Source organism: Anneissia japonica, unplaced genomic scaffold (genome assembly GCF_011630105.1).
Source record: "Anneissia japonica isolate Jap-2015-1 unplaced genomic scaffold, ASM1163010v1 scaffold695_len1296351_cov181, whole genome shotgun sequence".
In the NCBI taxonomy this organism is placed as follows: Eukaryota; Metazoa; Echinodermata; class Crinoidea; order Comatulida; family Comatulidae; genus Anneissia; species Anneissia japonica.
This window is the reverse complement of record NW_022740852.1, coordinates 517,102-538,524: the sequence shown is the minus strand read 5'-3', so window position 1 is coordinate 538,524 and position 21,423 is coordinate 517,102. Positions and strand designations below refer to the sequence as shown.

Sequence of the window (21,423 nt, the reverse complement as noted above, 5' to 3'; positions counted from 1 at the left end):
GTTTTCACTTGTTTTTGGAGCAAGATTTTTATAAAATATATGTTATAAATCTGTAGATTAAATTTCATATACATACATTTCAATAAATTAATAATTAATGCATGTTTATAAACACTTTTGCAGATAATGCCTGATTTCAAAAGTATTTATCTATATTCATAGTTATAAATACTCTGAAAAAAGGCATTATCTCCATTTTGGCCCCCTTAATAATAAAATTAATCAATGAAAAGTATGTTTTTTAATAATATATCTAAGCAAACTATAGTTTAACAAATTTGAAATCATTTGTACTTCTCTTGGGAAAAACTCAAACGCGTTTTGCTAATTTACTCAAAACTATGATTTTGTTACTTAATGCCTTTTCTTAGAGCAGGGCAGAATATACTACCAACACGAAACACCAACAACACAAACATTATGTTTTGTTTACTTAAAAGCCTCAGTACCATATTATATTGCCTAATAACCTAACAATTTTGTGTAGTAAGAAAACAATAGTGTAAATATAATAAATCATCTGGGAGCCTTGACAAATGCGTGACCTAAAAAATTCCATAAACACTGCTTACACTGTGAGATCGTGATATAAAAATATGAGTTGATATACTCTGTATTTTATTTGTAACAAGTTCACAGCATCCAGGTAACTATAAATTGTCTCCAAATAAATGCAGTTTAAATAAATCCATTACTTGAAATTTAAACTGAAATTATTTTTACTTGAAGCCCAATAATATTAAACAAATATTTTTGACAACATTTAAAAAAAAAAAAAAAGCCTTTTTATTCAAGATTAAGACTACTGTAATTAGAATTAATTACTACAGTAGAACCAACTTGGTTGGAAAAAAAGAATGTACAATATGATAAAAAAAATACCATTACATCACAATGTATACCTTATGATTGACTTAAGATGTAAATTGTAACTTGTAGGACAACTACCCTTTATTTCAACACCTTTTCTTGAACCGCAAGAATCAAGTACTGTATTTCTAGTGGAAATTTAATAACAAGTATGCCTACCTAACACTGGCCTTTACTAAATTTAACAGTAAATATACACACCAATTCAAATATAAATGTTTGGTGTACAAATTTGAGATGCACTTGTGTGTTTAAACACTAGTACAATGTACAGCCATGTGTTCATATATTTACTTTACATATTACAGAATCTTAATATTTACTGTAGCCTTGATATGTAATCATAGTTTAAGTGTGTGTTCATATGGGTTACCATTACTTATGTTCAAACAGCTTCTCTGCTTTGTTGGTGTTCTTTATTTCTTTAGTTAGTTTCAAGTATATTTTATGGTTCAGGTAATGAATGTTTTCAGGTAACTTATTTTTCTGTAGTCTAGGTGCCTTGAGCATTATAAAAAATTATGAGCGCTATAAAAATTGTGAGGTAAATTAAGTCAATCAGCAAGGACTCTCTGGGCATATACAGGCCAGACCTATTATAACTAATTTTAATGCTTTACAATTAATGTGAATAACCATTATTAGAATCATAATTGGTCCTATTTACAGTGTCACCAACATAAACATTTTCACCAAAATACAAATGTTCATCGCTGCCAGTATAGGGTATGCGTCACTGCCTCTAGGGTTAACAGTTAACTTTGTAAATTTTATGTTTTAAAAATGTAGTACGATGTCTTTTGTAATTAAAGTTTTATGATAAATAATACAGTATTACAATTAATGAAGTTCATAAAATTACACAGATGGCAGCAAACAGATTTTTGTAAAGCTTAGACTGTCAGGACATCATTCACATGTTGAGGGCAGCAAATACTTTACATAAGTCCTTTGATCTAATTCAAGTGGTCCCTCTGATCATTTTTTGACTCTAATTTTTCTGTGGTACTGAGAAAATGGTTGAATCAAGGAGGTATACCGCCTCAGTTGAATTAATCTATGATTCAGCATTGCTGAAAAATATAACAAGGAAGATTAGCTATCTCAATGTGTGAGATAGATTAGGCTACACATTTAACAGTATTTTCTAAGATCAGAAAAATAAAGCTGAAACCATAGTCGAACCATTGTATTAAATTTTCTTGCGAAACAAACAAGGAAATACACTATTAAACTTTAAACATTGTCTGCTTTTTATTTGTTCATAATGAATACTGGGTTATGAGAGTAGCTAGCTCAGTCAGCTAAACCACTCTGTGTGCACGCTGAAATGTGGAAATCCCCTGGTCCAATTCCCATCGCTGCTCTCCTTGTGTGTTTCAGCTGGAGGGCTGAAAATGCAAGTTTCAAAAGCGCACTGTCTTTCGGATGAGACGTTTAAGTTGTTGGTTCTGTGTGCAAAATAGCCTATGTGTACTCTTTGGAAAAGAGTAGGGGGATTGTCTCCTGGTGTACTGCCCAATCACCACCAGAATCACCCCACTGGAAATACTGTAAGACTTTTTCAGACTTTCGTCGGTTACTCTTGGTGTTCACACCAAGTAAGTCCATCCATTCCTTCATCCATTACCCAAGTCACAATAACATGAGTTATATAACATACTGTACACCCACTTTGCAGGGGTCCCAAGTTGGAAGAAGCCATTTCTGGGAGAAACCAGGGTTTAAATGATTTTTTTCATGTACTATATACCTTTTACCAGCTGACCTATAAGAGACAACTGATAATACAGTCAACACATGTAATGACTTTTGTAGGTAAAAATCTGTGAGAATCGCAGGGGGTCCCAAGTTGGAAGAAGCCATTTGCGGGAGATGAGTTATTTGCCAGGAGACTATTGTAGGTAAAAATCAGTGAGAAAATAAATCTTTCTTTTGTTCTAATTTCCAATTCATTACAGTAATAACTTACTTAACTCAAAATACAAAGAAATAATTTGAATATTAAAATTTAGTTTTAAAGGTCGCCATCCAATAGACCTTTCCACAGTGTCAATCAAACTTTACAAATGGCCCATCAGAACCGTGCCAGAAATATGCGTGTCCTACAAACACGCATGCTGTTCCACAAACGCATGTGTTTGCGTATGTTTTTACAGAAAAACAATTTTGTAGTTCAATACATAATCTCGGACACTGCACAAGTTATTTTATCCTGCAGTTTATTACATTTTCTTTCTACTCCATCTTTATCATTTATATTGCAATTACAGTAGACTAATATTCATCTCATTTTGGTCATCTTAATCTTTTAATGTTTAATTCAATCTATTAATTTGCCATCTAGCTTGAAATTCTTATATTTATCATCATTGTGTTAATTTAAATTCTTATTCCATAGAGTAATGTACAGAATGAAAGAAAGATATTCTTGTTTAATTGCTTTTACATATCAATCATTTAAATTGTCGTTTCCAGTGCCTAATGCATGAATTCATTTATCACCTTCGTCTCGAATGAGTAATTTAATTAATTTATCCATCCATTTATTTCTTTTTGTTTTTTTTCCTTCATTTACTTTCATTACCATTATTTCTTCCAATCAATCTAGTGATTTACACTGTTTTTTTCATCAACAATCAATTTAGTTTAGTTAGCCAATATTCATATTCAATTCTTTAATTTTCTCCCACCATCCATCACTGTATTAATTTGGATATGGTTCATAAACATTCAATCACAAAATATTATGATTTATATAAAACACACATATCCATTTTAAATTATGTTCAAGGCATTTGTTTTTTATCTTTATTTTATCTAATGCATGACACTCATCATCAATTTTTAAAAATTTTTAAATAAATATATTTATTAAGTCATGAAAAATCGCACTTAGAGAGGTAGTGAATTAACTACTTCACTGCTAGATAGGTAGTGAATCAACTAATTCACAACCCATCAAATCTAGCTCATCATTTCTATCTGCACATCACAGCACTGAAACAATGAAGCATAAGGCATATTCCTATCATCAACATTGTTCAATTATTTATTCCCATTCATTTCAAAATCAGATTCTCATTATAAGCTTAGTCTGTTACAGAGCAAGATAATCCTTAGAAGAGAATAGCAGGCAATTGACACAGAAATGCAAACTTAATGGTCTTACTATCAGGTTTTATTATTGTCATGTCTGTGTTCCAACGAGTGAAGAGGAATTGGATGAAGCAATCTAAAACCCTGAGGAGATATTGTATCGGCAGTAATCTGCTTTCACCTACTTACCGACGAGCTGTAGGCTGGTGCAGGGGAGTCCGACTGCATACTAAGCAACTGATCTATAGTTGCGTCTACTGCGCCATTGTTGGAACGAAGCACAGCCTCAATCACGTCCATATCCATCTCGGGAAACATCGTCTGAAAAATGAATTCATTACGAAAATCAATTCAAAAGTATTATATTAGATTTTGCAGGTGGCTTTTAGATTTTTCTGTTAGTGTAATACAGTACAATATAACAAACATTACAGTATACAATGTATAAATGACAGCAGAAACATAAAATACCCCTTTACAGCATCTTTATATGAGACACAGCATCTCAAAATTAGCATCAGTGACCCAAAAAAAGAAGAAAAAAATTAACTTTTGATATTCATATTGTCCTCATTATAAGCTTCATTTAGTGTAGTAAGGCTGAATAGCTTGGTGGAAGATGACTTCCAATCCAAAAGTTCTGGTTCAATTCCTGTGACTGCAAGATTTCTTTTCACACAACTAAGGTTCAACATTATCAACATTTTCACAAGTGCACAAATAGTATGCAAGGGGGAAGGTGGTAGACAAATTTGTACATTTACATATATATACATAAGAATGTGCAATACAGTGTATGCAAAATGGTAAAATTATAATGTTACCTTGGATATAATATTCATTTTTAAGCAACCAAGTACATTGCTTTAGTTGACTTCATAAAAAAATGGTAAATGGTTTTGCAAAATTAACATTTTTTTGTACACTTTCAGAGGGGGGAGAGGGGGGAGAGGGGAGATACCGAAAAAGAGTAATGTTTGTACACTTGTGAAAATGTTAATAATTGTGAACGACCCCTGAAAGTCTTCTCATTATGAGACTTAGCTATTAAAAAAGTAGCAATGGCCCTCTGGGAATGCAGCAGATCTACTAAACAGGATAACCGTATAAAGAATTAAATAATTAAAATGATCGGTCATTAATAATGGAATACTAAGTATCAAAAACATTGCTATAGGGAGATTGCAAAATCGCAACACAGCCTAATCTTTCAAAAAAGAAAGAGGACAGGGTATGGTGGCGTGGGTCACTTGTTCCTAGTTCCATGGGCGACTATTCCATTTTTATTTTGAGGAGTGTTCTCTTTTCGAAAAGCAGACGTTTTTTTTTTTTGTAATAGAGTTTATTACCAAACATAATAATCGTCTCAATGTTATACCATAGTTCCTTAGCTATAAGATCACTTTACACTCAATATTACGTACTAGCTATTCCTCTGGGTTAAAATAGCTGTATGATTTGTGTACCACTGAAATACCATTTTGCTAGCAGCGTCAGTATGTATCTCTACTTTTTTATATATTTAATATATAACACAAAGGCTTCTCACTATCATCATCAATAAATGTAGCATTGAGGAGCCTCCGAAAAATAACAATAAAAGCTCTTTTTCTTTTTTGGGGATACATTAAAAGATAATAGATTAAATATCTCTAATTAATATTACCCCCTGCTCAAAACAGAAATAAATAAAATGGGAAACTTGTGATCTATCACTCAACAAATACATGCTTACCCCTGGCAATTCAAAGCAAAGTAATAATGCTTTTATCTCATTTATACTTGTGGAGAATGATTAAGATAGTTACATTGAATTTCAATGGAAGGAAAATATATTATATGCACAGGGAATTAATAGTGAAAAATGGCAAAGTTTACATTGGTATTAAAGGTCATGTTGATTTTAATGAAACTATATAATAAATATTCATATATTTTTATCTGGTTTGCTTAATATAACTGTAGGACTATAGAAAGCTTGCAGTAAGAACATATTGTGTTTGGTTTAATTATCTAAAACTGTTCTACAGTAATATAATAAATACTAAATATTGTGTGCTCAAACTGCAGATAAAAGCACATCATATTTATTAATAAGCAACAAGGTACTGCTAGTTAATTTTAGTATATAGTATAGATAGCATGATGTCTGAATCAAATGTACTGTAAGCAAACTTGGCATCAATTTTGTTCATTATGAAATTTTTTTAATATAATTTTTTATTAAGTCTTCAATAAAAGAAAAGTACAATTAAACAAATATATTAAATATTATTAACATTTTACAATACAAATTCAGTGATCTTTATAGAATTCAATATCTTTTGACATTGCTTCTTGGATATCAAATAATGCCTGCCTGCAGTGATGTGATAGCTCTGAGCATGCCTAGATACAGTTGTCACATGACCTCAATCCACTATTACGCTGCAATCAATTTCTTGGGCAAAGTAAGTCAAGCTTTTCCCAATTAGGTAGGTATCTCTGATTGGATTCTGTCTCTGTGGCATTCCATGTAAAAGGCAATCTGTAAATGCCATTATTTTTCTCATTTTCTCCCATCAAAAGTGATTTCGTTTTTATGTTTAACCATATGATAAGACGAATGCATAAACATGACAACAAATTTGTAATTTACTTTCACTCAACAAAACAAATTGTTTTATTTATTGCATTTCATAAAATTATAATAAACAACATGACAGCAATAATTAGCATTGATCTTTATAATTTACAATGTAATTTGGTTTAATTTTTTATTTTTGTAATTTTTTTACTATTTTATCAAAATAATTAATATGTTGCTATATATATATATATATTTGAATTTTGTAGATTAACATTAATATATTTTGGAAATTATAGTTCTGTTTATCATCATATTTAATACAGTGTTTGTTTTTTTTCTAATTATATTATAATGACCAATTAATTTGATAACATAAATAAAATGATAAATACATCTTATCTAAAAATATAATATAAAAACATTATTATAATTTAATCAACAGCATTAAATTAAAGATTTGTCTTATTATATCCTGTGTAGCAATAATTACCTCCGCCAAGGAGGTTAGGCCCGATTTTTCTTCTTTTTTTTTTTTAACATTTTTTTTTCATTTTAAATGATCGTTTTTTCTTCATTTTTCACTTGAAAAGGCTAAAGATTACTTTACAGGCGATCTTCTCATGTTGCGCATGCGCACTAAGATAGCTTTTCTACTCCGGCGCGATCTTTTGTGTGTGAGATGAATGACCCCGACACTTTTTCATCATGCCTCTAGGCCTAATTGTAATGCAAATAAAGAGGGGAATACATGTTTTGAAGGGCTGGTTCGCAAAAAATATCTGTTATAATGAATTGTTTGATGCTTTCAAATCGGGCGAGATTGGAGAAGGAGGAAACACAGGAGAAGATTTTACGACGGTATGTATTGCTAGCTGTGCTTGTCATGAATCACCCTTGTCAGGCAGGCCAAACTAGTAGGTCTAGGCTAGTGTATTTGAATGGGTCGGTGGCAGTGCGACAGGCGGTTTTTTGTGTTTGTCCTCAACCAAATGCACCAACGAACGCCGATGGGACTGTTGGAAAAAAAAAAAACCTCCCTCCCTCCCTCCCTCCCTCATCAGTTTTTTTGCTGGGATAGGGTGATAAACTAACCATTTTTTTTACGGGGCCTTATGTACTGTATTCACCCCTGCCCGTCTGTCAGGCGGGCTGTCTATCTGTCTCCTAGCAGGATAACGCAAAAAACTAAAGAATGGATATTATCATAACATTTAGTGGAATGATAAATAATACATTAATCTAAGAAAGAGATAAATGACTTTTAGGAAGAAAATGGAAAATACAAGGAAAATTTTTATTCACTTCACACCCCTCTCCCCCCTTGAACTTACTCTTGAGCATAAAAGAAAATAATGGAATTGCCCATACATAATATATTTTATAGTTCAGTATTCAGGCACAGGTCAGAGGTACTGGTATACACTCTATAGAGTGACTGCTCTACTATATATTATTCTATTATCTATCTTGGTTCACCTTTAAATAGCAAATTAATACATTAATTTCTTATCCGACTCCCTAGTATAGCTTGATTTCATTGTCTACTTCTACCCTTTCATTGGGCCAGCCATTTAATGTCACACTTCTTAATTTCTGGAGTGTTGTGTCTTTCTCTGTTGCTTTTTTGAACTCATTAGTCTGATGTACTGTTATTAAATTTTGAGGGAAAAAAATTCTTCATAGTAGTTGAACATTAAACCACATATAAAATTTAATAATAATAATAATAATGTACGTAATTTTAAATGTGCCCTGTGAAGACCTGTGCTGAAGCCACCAGGTACTTTAGCTTATTTTATCACGACTAGACTCTTGTAATTCTTAGATATTAGCTGGTACAGTTACTTCAGTCAAAAACATGCAGCAATTGCAATCATTACAAATCAAGCTGCCAGATACCAGTATGTGCACCAGTATCAGTGCAGGACCTCTCCTTAACAATCTCCATTAGCTTACAATCGAGCAAAGATTCCAATTTAAGGTACTACTAGTTCAGTATACTACTGTCTTGCTGGGTTAGCACCAGAGCATCTTCAGAATATTATTAGGCTCCATGAATGTAAAAGAAGTGGGCATCAGAAAGGGATGTTACCTTATTTGTGCCTTAATGCATGGTCTTACAGTATAGTCGATCAGATGTCTGGTAACCGTGCCTTTTTAAAATTTGGCCCTGTGTTATGGAATGTGCTTGCAGCAAAAATCAGACTTGCAAATTCTGTCACAGGTTTTAAAAAATTACTAAAAGACATATTTATTTTCTAAAGTATTTTAATTGTAAATAATTTTATACTGTTCAGCTTTGGAAAAGCACTATATAAAACATTTTATTATTTATTATTTATTATTAATGTATCCAAGAAAAATAAGATTTTTGAAAATAATGTATACTGAATTACTAATGACTAGCGTATTAATGGATATATTATCAATACTTATAGATTATAAAAAATCTGTATCCTTATATAATACATGACAAGACCATGATTCATCACTCATTTTACAAATGCTAAAAGTCAAAATATGTATGGATGGGAATAAATTATGACAATTTGTATCAATACTAAGGCAATTTATCGAACAGATTTGTTCTCCTCTGCCATCAACTAGAGCACATAACACTTTAATCAGGCTGAGAACATCGACTGCGAGTGTCTCTAGATGTAACACATTACCTAACAACACCTGTGGGGTAGTACATAATACATCAGTTAGCTTTGTATGTTCAAGCACTACAGGCAAAAAAAACATTTAGCCGTGAGCACACCTAATTTAGAATGAGCGACAATCAATGATGTAGGTATTAATGTACTGTATGTAGACCTACGGTATGCGATGTTATTACTCGATGGGGAATAATGATAGATGATGATGGTTACGGTGATGGTGACGATGACGATGCTGACTGATGTTGATTATATAGTTAACCGAGACAATATTTAATATTGCATACCTCAAAAAATTAATCTAATCATTTACTAAAAACAACCAATTACAAATATTAATTAATCATGAATCAGATTTCCAAGTTTGCAAAATTTTTTCAGAGCTAAAATCTGATTTGGGTGGTTTAGCATAACAAATTTGAGAAAAAGACAGTGTATTTTGGTAGCAGGGATATTTCGTGCATCAACCAATCAATCAAAAATATTCATAGTGCGTATTCAAGGGTATTCTCCACCTGGAAAATAATAGGCCATCAATCCATTTATTTATATATTCTTTACACTGAGTTACCTCTTCAGTAAAATGTTACTGTTCTGCCTGAGGGCCCAGTATGTATAAAACCTTAGAATTACATGAAAAACAACACAAAATATCAAAAAATATTAAAATATAAGAATTATGAAAATGAATCACCTACAGTAGGTACTCTCTGCATTCCAAATTTGAGTATCCATAAAAATACTCTACCAGATTCAGTTCTGACTTTAGGCAAAATTAAGTTTCCTGCAGACCTGGATCTGGTAGAATAGTTATGAATACTGTCAACTTAAGTGAAAGTGTTTTGGAGAAGTGACTCTGTCACTCATGCATTTATTTTATGCCGGTATTAACCAAGTACTCTTCTTTTCTTCTCTACATATAAAATTTGATTAAACACCAACAATGTAAAAAAACAGTTTATACTTAAAATACTTAGTAGTTTTATAACCTGATGCAATTTTTGAATCACTTAGTTCCATAAATTAATTTTTGCAATTTTCAAAATGGAAATATGTCAATTATTTTTATATTTTATTGATTTTTAGTACAAAGAGTCACGTTTACTTTCAAATTTTGACTTTTGTACAGTTTATTCTGTTGCAGAAAAATGTGAAATCTCACAACAACCTTGGCCTAGGGCTGCAAAAATTAATTTTTTTTGCTGGTCCAAGATCAGGTTTTGCTAAAATAACTGCTAGCCCTTATATATCAGCTACTGAATATTGGTCTAGTTTTAATGTATTTTTTGCTAGCCCAGCCCTCAAATACTCAAGTTCCATACACAGGACCAACTTTTTACATTCTGTGACAAGGCTTGCAACAGTTAAGTCCTACCATGGAGGTATTACTGAGAAGGATATCACTCGGCAACAGATCCCTTTGACGCGACAAACCTATGTGTTCCCCGCTTTTGGATCGAGCGTGGGCGTATTACCCTATAATTTACATTTTTTCGTTAGCAACAACTTGGCAACGACATGCATTTATACGCTTCCAGCAGAGCAGTTGTGCAATAAAACGTTTGATTTTAACCCATTAAGTATCTATATAATGAACAATGTTCCCCTGATTAGATTTTTTGGGCTTTTGGTATGTTATTATTTGTATATTTCAAGAACGGATTACGTAAAATATTTATGTTAAAATTAGTTCGGTGTTCATTATAATTTTGTCTAAAGATTGACTGGTTCAACTATAAAGCTAAGTCAGCGCAAAACTGAAAAATACTCAGATTTTGGATTCATTTTTCGAATAGTAACCCTCGTTAACCCTAAAATGCCTTAGTTTATTATAATCCTTAATCATTTATTAATTAATATCTGTTAAAATTAGAATTGGCGAATTTTGGCCAATTTATGAAAATTGAAGTTGAAATATACTATACTTTTATAGGTCATGTAAATGTTCCATTAAATTTGAAACTTTTCTTGGTGGAAAATATTAATATGTTTGATATTTTATGAGAGATAAATGTATCAGCTTCAAAATAGAAAAGATTGCGCAGCCAAAGTGATTGGCAGTATGTAGTGCGCATTGAGAAAAGAAGGTGCTCTCCATTTCGTCATGTTCAATTTTTTGGTCAGCTATGCCTGTTGAAAATTTGATGGCGGGGAACACATGGGACTTCAAAGGCATCACGCAAACGTTCTTTACGCGCTGCGGCAACTTTGATCTTGGTTCATTTGCATAGCGCTGCGTGCACGTAGCTTTGCTGAGTGATCTCCTTCTCAATAATACCTCCATGGTCCTACACAGACCCTACAGCATTAAAAATGAGCTGAGTGGTGCTAACCCTCTGAATTACAAATTTTGTAAAGTTTACAAACTAAGTTGTTCTGACAGAAGGATGTATGAAATTTGGGCATTTTTGCAATTTTTCAGTTGACTGGGCTTTGGAAACACAATTACTCTTTTAGCCAAATATTGCTACTATATTGTAAATCTGACTAAAGAACAGCATAATACATACAATAAAAGATATAGGTTTTGAATAATGCATAGTCTACAAGGAAATCAATTAATGGAAGAAACATAAGAGCACTTTAGCAATTACAGAGTAAAGCTCAAAGAAGATTTCACCCAGATATTGCATACAGTATATAAAAAGTGGTAAGATCTGTGTGACAAAGCATATAAATGATTAATTTGTGAACCAAAAAATTGAAACATACTGATATATACTGATATTGCACAGCCAGCCCGATGGCAATTTTGTTGCGGCCCACAAAAATATATTAAAAGATTTATGAGTGCAACCCGCTAATATCTTTGGATAGGAATCCCTGTTGTTGTAGCTCGATGCTGAGTATCTATAAAATGTAATAATAAAACTAAGCATACTGTAAAAGTACTGTAGTTTAAAGCTAGTGAATGAAGATTAGACAAGACACTCCATTCACACACACCACATTTCCATTCCTTACCAGCTTTACCAACTTTTTTCAAGTTCTACCGATACAGAAGGCGCCCGAGTCCTTGGATGGCCGAGACTGAACTCATATTTTGCATGGTATAAAATGTGGGAACAGGCTGGGTGCCCCCCGGACATTTTCTTCCCGGACACTTACCCCCAGTATTTTTCTCCCGGACATTTTCCCCCTGTGACATTTGCAAATAAAGTACACTTAAGGGCTTAATGTATATAATTCATTTTTTTTTTACATTTGTTGTTAAATATTACCATTTTTTATATTGTTGTTACTTGTGCAGTTGATTTAATAGAGATTGATTAAAAGAGATAATATAAATCATGATGTATTCCTTGTATTTAAATTCGAGTTTTATAAAGTGGGGGGAGGGAGAAACAAATGTCCTGAGGGAAATTGTCCTGGGGGAGGGGGAACAGTCTGTCCGGGGAAAAAAATACTTGGGATAAGTGTCTGGGGGAAAGTGTCTGGGGAGAAATGTCCGGGGTAAAACTAACCTAGATCCATTTTTTACACTGGAAAAGTCAAATTTCCACAACAAAATACAGTTCGGCTTTACAATATGACCAATTTTTATGCCGAACCCTGCTCTATGTATTGTTTACAAACTAATTCCGAATTTTGAACGACGGTTAACATCTCACAATTTCCAAGCCTCCCAAATAAGAACTATTTTACGAACATGAATTTTAGAAATAACATCATTACAAACAATATTTTCTATTATCAAAAAATTTAAAATTGCATTAAGGAATTCTCTAAACAATATTTTATACTATGTTATAAATTAGACAAAAAAAAATAAATTGACATAAATCATCTCTTAAAGCAAGAAATATCAATTTATTACAGCTAATCCATTTCAGCCAATTCTTAACATAAAAGGTGGAATTGGCAGCACCAGAGAATGAGTCCAATCACACTTAAGAGTTACGCTGGCTCAGGGTCAGCTTTCTTTTATGTGTAAACAATCACTAAATTATAAGCCGGCCCAAAGCCAATCTAAACTTAGTCCAACTTTTAAGTTGGATTAGGCCCCCTAATGCGGGACATGGGCAGATGACGTACAGGTATGCTGCGCCTTTCTACAGTTGCTTCGAGTCGAAGTTCCTGTCCTGCATCACCGACCCGGCGCAAAGAAGGAAGTGTGAAAATTTGCAGTGAGACACAGGGCCGACTTAAAACACTAACTGTGAACAGTACAGTCGTTTTGAGTTGGCTGTAGTTAAGTGTGACAGGGCTCTATGGGGAATTTTTATGGTGGTCAAAAAGTATTCTTGCACTTTAATTCTCTACAAAGTAGGAAATCAAAATATTTAATTAGTTCTCAAGTTTTGAGCCTAACCACAGTCAATCTTAAACCCTAGCCCCTTGGGATTAGAAAGACAAAAGTAACTTTAGTATACAGAACAATTGGTTTTAACAAAAGGTTTTATTTATTTATGCAGCAATTCCAATATAGCATAGGTGTGCTAAGCTAAGTTACAGTATACTGTACCTGACATTATAAACATTGAATGTCAAAGATTTAGTATGGAAAAACACACTCAGTGATTTTAAAGAGGCAATCCAATGAACGCATGTGTTAATCACACGTAGAGTTTCTGTTCATTGCACATAGAGTAAAATTTAATGAGCAAGTATTACACGTAAAAACAATTCAAATAAAATTCATAGGACAATTAGCTAGAGCAAAGCTCATTAATACTCACACATTTTATCCATTTAGTAGGCGTTTTAACTCCCTTCAGGATAATTGACATGCTATTAACGGTACCTTCCATATGCTACATGTTATTTTTGAGGATTAATAATTTGGTTTCTATTTACAAGGGAAGTTTAAAGGGGAAGCACCTGAAAAATGAAGGAAAATACATTCCAGTTCAAGTCTGAAAGTGTTGAAGTTAATTAAAGTTAGCCATAAAATGTATAACCTCAACCAAACTATGGGTTGGGCTGAGGTGTTTTGGACCCTATTTGTATTTTATCCTCCCCCCCCCCCACTCTGCAGAGACCAAAATTTCAAGTGAAACATGTTGCATACAATGACCAATAAAATATATCTGTACAATCTTTTATTATTTTATCATGCCTACTACTAATGATCAGCATTGCAGAATTTTATTGGATCTATGCATGATTACATTACTTGGATCATAAAATTAAAAATTATTTGTCTACAATATTTGTGTTGTAAAACTAGGAAATTTTATATTATACCATAATTATGATATTAGTTGATATGTAAATATATTAATCTTGAGATATTTGTCTCCGACTATTGAAATTTAAGTTTTAAAATTTCTTTTACATCCAAAAGCAAGTGACTTGCTACAGGATAGAACGATACTTTATAAAGTCTCTTTATAAATGTGGCAAAGGAGTGTAGCTGTTTTTGGAACTACCTTCTTTGGTAAATTACTTCAAATGACAGTATACTAGTTACCTCAAAAAAGAGTAATACTGTATATATTCATAGACTTCAAACAGCAGTGGTCTTGCGAAATTACTTTGAGGCAGCCAGATATACTACTGGTATGTAATAATAATACTAATATAATAATTGTGAACTTAAATAGCGCATAATATTAAATAATAATCTTTATGCGGTTTACAGGCGAAAGCGTGATAAATTATTTAATGATCACCTACAGTAATATAAAAAATAAATGAATATCAGCTATATAAATATTATTCATAAATATATTTATTTGATCTTTTTATTTTTTATTTAAATATTTCCTTTCTTGTCCTTATTACTATACATTACCTACCTTTCTTTTCCTCTTTTTTTCATGTCTTTTCTTTTCTTCTCTTTATCTTTCTTTTATTCATTTCTACTTACTGTCTATCATTTCCTTTATTGCCCAGGAATTTCTTTCTTTACCTTTCCTTTGTTTTTCTTTGTCTTCATGTATCTTTCTATTTCTTTTCATTTCTTTCCTTTTCTTGCATTTCATTTTTCTTTTCTTTTCTATTCACATTACCTATTCTTTCATTTCTCTTTCTTTACCATTTTATTATTAATATTTAAGCAGAATTATTCATAATGAATTTCAGACACAGCTAAATGTTACTTAGATCATGAGAGCATTAGTTATTCATCTACATTTTATTACACTCATAAAGGGTGGTGGATGTGTGTGCAGCATCCCCTATTAGGAGAAGCCATTTTCAGGACATCTGGTTTTTATTTGATAAAAAGCCCTCCAAAATATTATGAAAGAAAATTAACCAAATTAAAATAAAACTGGCTTAACATCCACATAAAAGCCAAAATTATACAAGTCATAAACTATGAAAAAAAAATTATGATTTTATACAAGTATTTTAATTAAGAAGATCTTTGAATACAACATGAAATTGACATGAAAATTATAATCATTCCTTCATTCATTCATTCATTTGACAACTTTTAGCAGGGGTTCCAAACCTCCCGTAAAGTCACAGAGTCTCTCAGAAAATGGCACGGTTTCCTGCTATCCCACAAATCATTTTCAAAATCAATTGTTTGCCTGAAACCAGTGGCCATGGATATTATCACACACAGCAAGTAGATGTGTTAAGAAAGCTCATTTAATCTCCAGGAAGAGTTTTCACCATAGTTATTAGAACACTAGAGCGCTAACTGCAATGTATTCGGTGTTCAAATAAGCAGAGCTGTGTGTGTGTACCATCAAAAATGGCTGCCACAGATCCAGCCAATCAAATTACCAAAATCGCACTGTAAACTAAAAGACGACAGGAAAAAATGCCGATAGTGATTGTTATTGTCGTGATGGAATAGACAATAACTCGATAGTAATAGTGCCAGAGAGGGCGCAATATTTACTGGTTCCCGATGGCAGAAAGTGTTCCGTCCGTGGCTGTACAAAAGGTAGGCTTAGCAAGGGACTCACCAGCTTAGCACCCAGTAGCTTGGAATTGCCGCTAACATTGTGCGGAAAATCGTGGCACTTTGACACAGGATAGGCCAGGGACTACCAATTTCACCCCGGTTATTTCCCACACTTGTGCTACAAAGTCCCCGCATATATACCCCATAAATGCTGTAACTCCAACCATATTTCCACACTTGTGCTACCAAGTCCTTGAAAAATATACCCCGTAAATGCAGCACCTCCCCGTATAGAAATATTTAAAAGTGAGCCCGCCGGGCCTGTATGTTTTAACTCGAGCGTTGCCGTGTATGGGTGATTTTCATTCCTCAGTTTTTTATTTTTAAATCAGACACTCTACTTGGCCTTTTCCTGGCTACGCTAGTTTAATAATTTATTAATATTATTAATAATAATGGTTAATGAATAAGAGTTAGTCAGAGGTCTTATTTATGGTTATGTATAAAGAAGCCTGAAGGTGGCGCTCTTTATGCGGTGGCCATCTTGGATGGGGTACACATACACAACTCTGCATTGCTTTGTTGCATAGTCAGCATTTTAGTTATTTAATAAATAACTCTATGGGCTTCTCCCATCAAATGTTTTAGACTTAAACGATCATATGAGTAAAAGCTAGTATTCTACTAATAGCAAACTGTGTGTACTATTAAAGAAATTTTAAGAGGGTATATTATTTTCCAGTCTTGCCAGATGTTGATTTATTATCTGCTGCATTTGATACACAAACACTTAAAGCACAAACATGCAAGTTCCATTTCAATGAAAGTGAGTCAAAACAATAAGAAATTTACTTGCTGCTAAGTTTATTACCTTTACCATACAGCAAAGTGCTGTGAAGAGTAGTCAAGTATGCTACTTACAAAGACAGTATGGGTGTGGTGCAGTGCTGTATGGTGCAATGCAATGTTGATAAAGCCAAGGCATTCCAACCCCCACCCCCACTCACCCAACCAGGACTGGACCCCCATGGTCTGGTGCCTCAGACTAAGAATAATAATTTGGCTATTGAAGAAACATTCATTCGATTGCCAATCCCTGACACAATGGTCTAAAAGCACAATTTGAACTGTACTATTAAAACCATATAAACTCTCCCTAGTAGTATTAAGGGACTTTCATTCCGGGTTCACTAACTGAGGCTCTATTAACTCCTTGGTTCAGTAAAACATATTACTTTATTTATTTTTTCAATTATATCAACTATCAGCAGTAGCCTTTTCATCCTCATCTTTTAATCCTTTTCTTTCAATAAATAAGGCTATGTTCTCACACGGCAGCTAACGGTTAGCAGGATCCGGATCCTGCTAACCGTTAGCTGTTGTGCGTCCATGCGAGGAAATCCCGATCCGGATACCAACAATATGATGATCGAATCACTGGCCAAAAAGAAACTGGAAATTGTAAACGCGTATGTGTGATTGGTTGATGATAGAAACGCCCTCAACTTGCTAACCGTTAGCGTATCCGGATACCGCTAACGGTTAGCTCCCGATCCGGATACTACGGCTCTCATGAGAACCAGGCTCAAGTTACAGTATAAACAATAATTGTACTTGATTAGACTGTATTTGCTAGGTAACTGCTGTATACTGAATTATGTCATACCCTTTTCATTAATAACTGAATGCAAAATCATTCAACCCATTCTCTAATATATGTTATCTTACAAATTTATACAAAAAGGAAGTAGTCGTGTGTGCATTACAAATGCAACTAGAAATCTAACAATAGGATTTGAGGTCTAACAATGACAGGTATTACTGATAAGCTGTTAATATGCCACTCTCATAAATCTGACAGATTGAATCTCTTTTTGTGGACGAGTATTGTTCTCATTCCGGAACTGTCTGGTTGTCAGCAGTAACACACTGTCATCATTTCAACCCAAACTAAGAGTGAAAACATCATTGCACATAAAGTTAAAATGACAAAATTTCATAAACAACTTAAAAACTCATAGTAAATAAAAACAATATAATCAGCACACAAATATCTTAGGCCAAATAAAATGAATAATTGTTAGTTTTATGTGAGGATATTAACTATTTCAGATTCACTAACTGGTCAAAAATAAACCTTTATTTTTTGAAATCAACATTATTCACGGTTGGAGGGAATGTCTTTCCATATTATCATGTTTTCTGCACTAAAGTAGCTGGCCAGTGGCATCTACAAGTCAGCATCAAGGATTTCCATTGGGTGGTGCACTGGGTGTTAGATTAAAATGATGTTATTTAATAATAAATTTTATGTTCTCAGCTACAGTATCATAAAAATGTGGACTTTTTCTATTTGAGGTGGTTTATACACACCCTTCTCGCCCCTCCCAGATAGGGGTCTGATCTAAAAAGACGAATGCCAAAGATACACTTATATTTGCCTATAGTTTAAGTTTAAATATGTTGAGATTATTAAGTAACTTGATGGTATATGCTTGCCATCCAATATCATGTGGGGTACAAATATTGTGATATCGAGAACCAAAAACAATTACATTCCTTAGGCTCAGAGCATCTATGTAGACAACTTTATTTGTTGCTAGACGTAATAAAAAGATATAGATGAAAATGAATAGCTTTTTGAAAATTGAGACTTATGTGGTCACTAAGTGGTGGTGCAGCTAGTGGTGAAGCAGGGGACATAAGCCTGTGTACAGTTAGGACAAGCCATGCAGTTATACAGTAATACCTCCATGGACAGGCCAAGCCACAATAACCACATGACCAGGACTTGGAAAAAAGTTAAATGGTGTTTTTCCTCCCTTTTTAAAATTAAGTAGAATACTAATACAATGGATTATAAAATAAACACAAGAATTTTGACTCTAAATCCATTTGTCAGAGTCTACTGTGTAGTATTCTCAAGGACTGGTTCAATGCAAATATTTAATAATTTGTCATGGTACTGAAGATAATAATGTTGATGAATTATAATTACTGTATACCATAATTATGTTTACATATCTTAATTATTATTTTTTAATTATTATATCCATTAATTTATATAATTTTTAAAATTAAATTCTTTATTATTCCTATGATCAGTATATAATGTAATAAAAAAATGAATAAAAAATTATTTTACTTTATTAGTTTCTGATCAATGATTACATGTTTAGCTATATTTAATTTATATATTTTCCCTTTCTTTTCCATATATAGTAGTTCACTTAGTTACTTTTTAGTATTTTGTTAGATTACTGATATTATAATAGGACTACATTATTTATAATATTGTATTGTATATTTAAGACTGGATTAGTGCAGTTCACACACTTGTTGTTACAGTGATTAAGTTCACTTTTGTGTCCCTGCCCACTCATTCTATTTATTGCTGCGAAGCAGCCAATTCATATTCTCGACAGCAATTTGACCTCTGAAAGGTCATTGTTTGTCAAAAAACGAGCGCCTAAGACGACTGAAAAGCGGAGTTTCCTTCTTTCATTCTGCCGGGTAAAATCAATTACTTTAGGCGACGTTTGTAGACTAACCAACACGTACCAACGTCCGTTGTCACGCTAGCCTTATCCTACTCTACTGTAGGCCTAGACTAGCTAGGATGGTATAGGCCTAGCCTTGAAGGGACAAAGGTCCCAATGAAAAACAACGTCGCTCCTTGATAGCTAACATTGTCTATTTAACATCACAATAATTCATTATTAGAACCTATAGTTTGTTTTTTGAATTGTACTCCACAAATCTCAGCCGATACCTCGCACAACTCGAGTAACGTCTCGTATCTATTGTCGTGACGTCATGGCTCGCTGGCTCACACTTGCGATGTCTCGCACTTGTGTTCAAATAACACACTGGCTCACACTTTGGCAACACTCTTTGGCAGTCAACTCGCCCCTAGAAAACCTGCTCTTGGAAACTTACCCCATAAAAAAATGTACACTTCCTAGACCATGCAGTCTTCAAAATAAAAATTGTAACCTTTGGTAATCAACTACATTTTCCACATACATAGAAATTTTTGAAACTTTATTAAAAAACCTAAACCATAATTCACCACTATAGACACTTTTGACAAAAATGAAAAATTACGACTTTTTTACCCAATGAGAAGTGTTCTAATATAGACAATGGGTCGTGTGTCATATTATTTGTTATATTTTTATTATTCATTTTTTTCACTTGACTCGTATAAATAATTTTGTTCGAAGAACATTTATACGCAGGTGTACTTCGCAGCACTTCACTTGCAATTTGCAATTTCTAGTTGTACCACTATTGCATTGTACTTTGTTTTATTGACGAATAAAGAATAAGAATATAATTTGATGATCTGGCAAAACCATAGATCCATTATAATGTGAACTATTTTAGTAAAAATGTAGATTCCATAATTATATTTAGGAACATAAATACATTATTAGTGAAAATCATAAAACATATCATTAATGCATGAGTGGAATTTATGCATCACTACGTTTCAAGCAGCATTATTAGATCGTATCATATTCCCTTGCCTTTATCACTTTCATATTTTTCTAGGCCCAGTAACCATTAATTCTTTAATGGGGTTTCCTAAGGAAGCCAAAGGTCAATGTGTACCTACTGCGTGGCTCTCAAAAAATCCCTTTGCGCTCTGACCAAAATATCGCTCAGTGCTTTTCATCATTGATTGGAATTGGCATTATATAAATCTTTGGAATATTAATATTATTTATGTAGGGCCACATTCTGAAACCACAAAATCAGTCAATGGGGCATAGAAAAAAGTATTAAATTAATTTTCTTTTTATATAATACAAGCAAATGTCAGTAAAATAATTTTTTCAAAAACAAATTCATCATACTATGTTGATCATTTTCAAAAAATATAAAACAACACAAAATATAAAACATTAGAAAAATTTACCATAATTATAAATGATACAATAAAAGATATGAAAAACATTATGAACATACCTTGAAGTCCCTCATAGCTTGGTTGAACTCCAGTTGACGGGGTTGTTTGCGGTTCGATCTCCTAACATTGTTCACAGGCTCCCCAGTCGGTGTTGTATGATGGTGGTGGTGGCTGCCATGATTACTCTTCTTCTTTTTTGTTTTCGTTGAACTCAATGGTTGTGTTTCGGGAGCAGAGGCCATATTACCAGAATTCTAGGCATACAACTGCTGTACAAATTTAATTAGGCTATAAACCCACCAGTATATAGGTACATTGGAGAAACTTCTGATATTGGAGTTGTAATCTTGAAATCACCGAGACCTAAAATACACCTTAGAGCGGAAAAGAAATGTATTTTAAATTGTTTAATAAGTATTTAGAGGTATTAGTGATAACTACCGTAAAACCTCAAGTTGAAGCCCTGGGCTTCTTTTTTTTTTTTCTTTTTTTTTTTTTTTTT

General features: G+C 33.0%; 1 protein-coding gene across 4 annotated transcripts in view; it reads right to left on the bottom strand.

Moving 5' to 3' along the window:
* LOC117118439 (CUE domain-containing protein 1-like) overlaps positions 1 to 21,423 on the bottom strand; it is a 78,472-nt gene that overhangs the window by 53,852 nt on the left and 3,197 nt on the right. For all 4 annotated transcript variants that reach the window (XM_033263033.1, XM_033263035.1, XM_033263032.1 and 1 more), the window contains exons 2-3: positions 20,981 to 21,295; positions 4,159 to 4,290 (exon numbers count right to left, since the gene is read on the bottom strand). In XM_033263033.1, coding sequence (XP_033118924.1) covers positions 4,159 to 4,290; positions 20,981 to 21,163 — 315 coding nt within the window. In that variant the 5' untranslated portion in view covers positions 21,164 to 21,295. The remainder of the gene's footprint in view (positions 1 to 4,158; positions 4,291 to 20,980; positions 21,296 to 21,423) is intronic.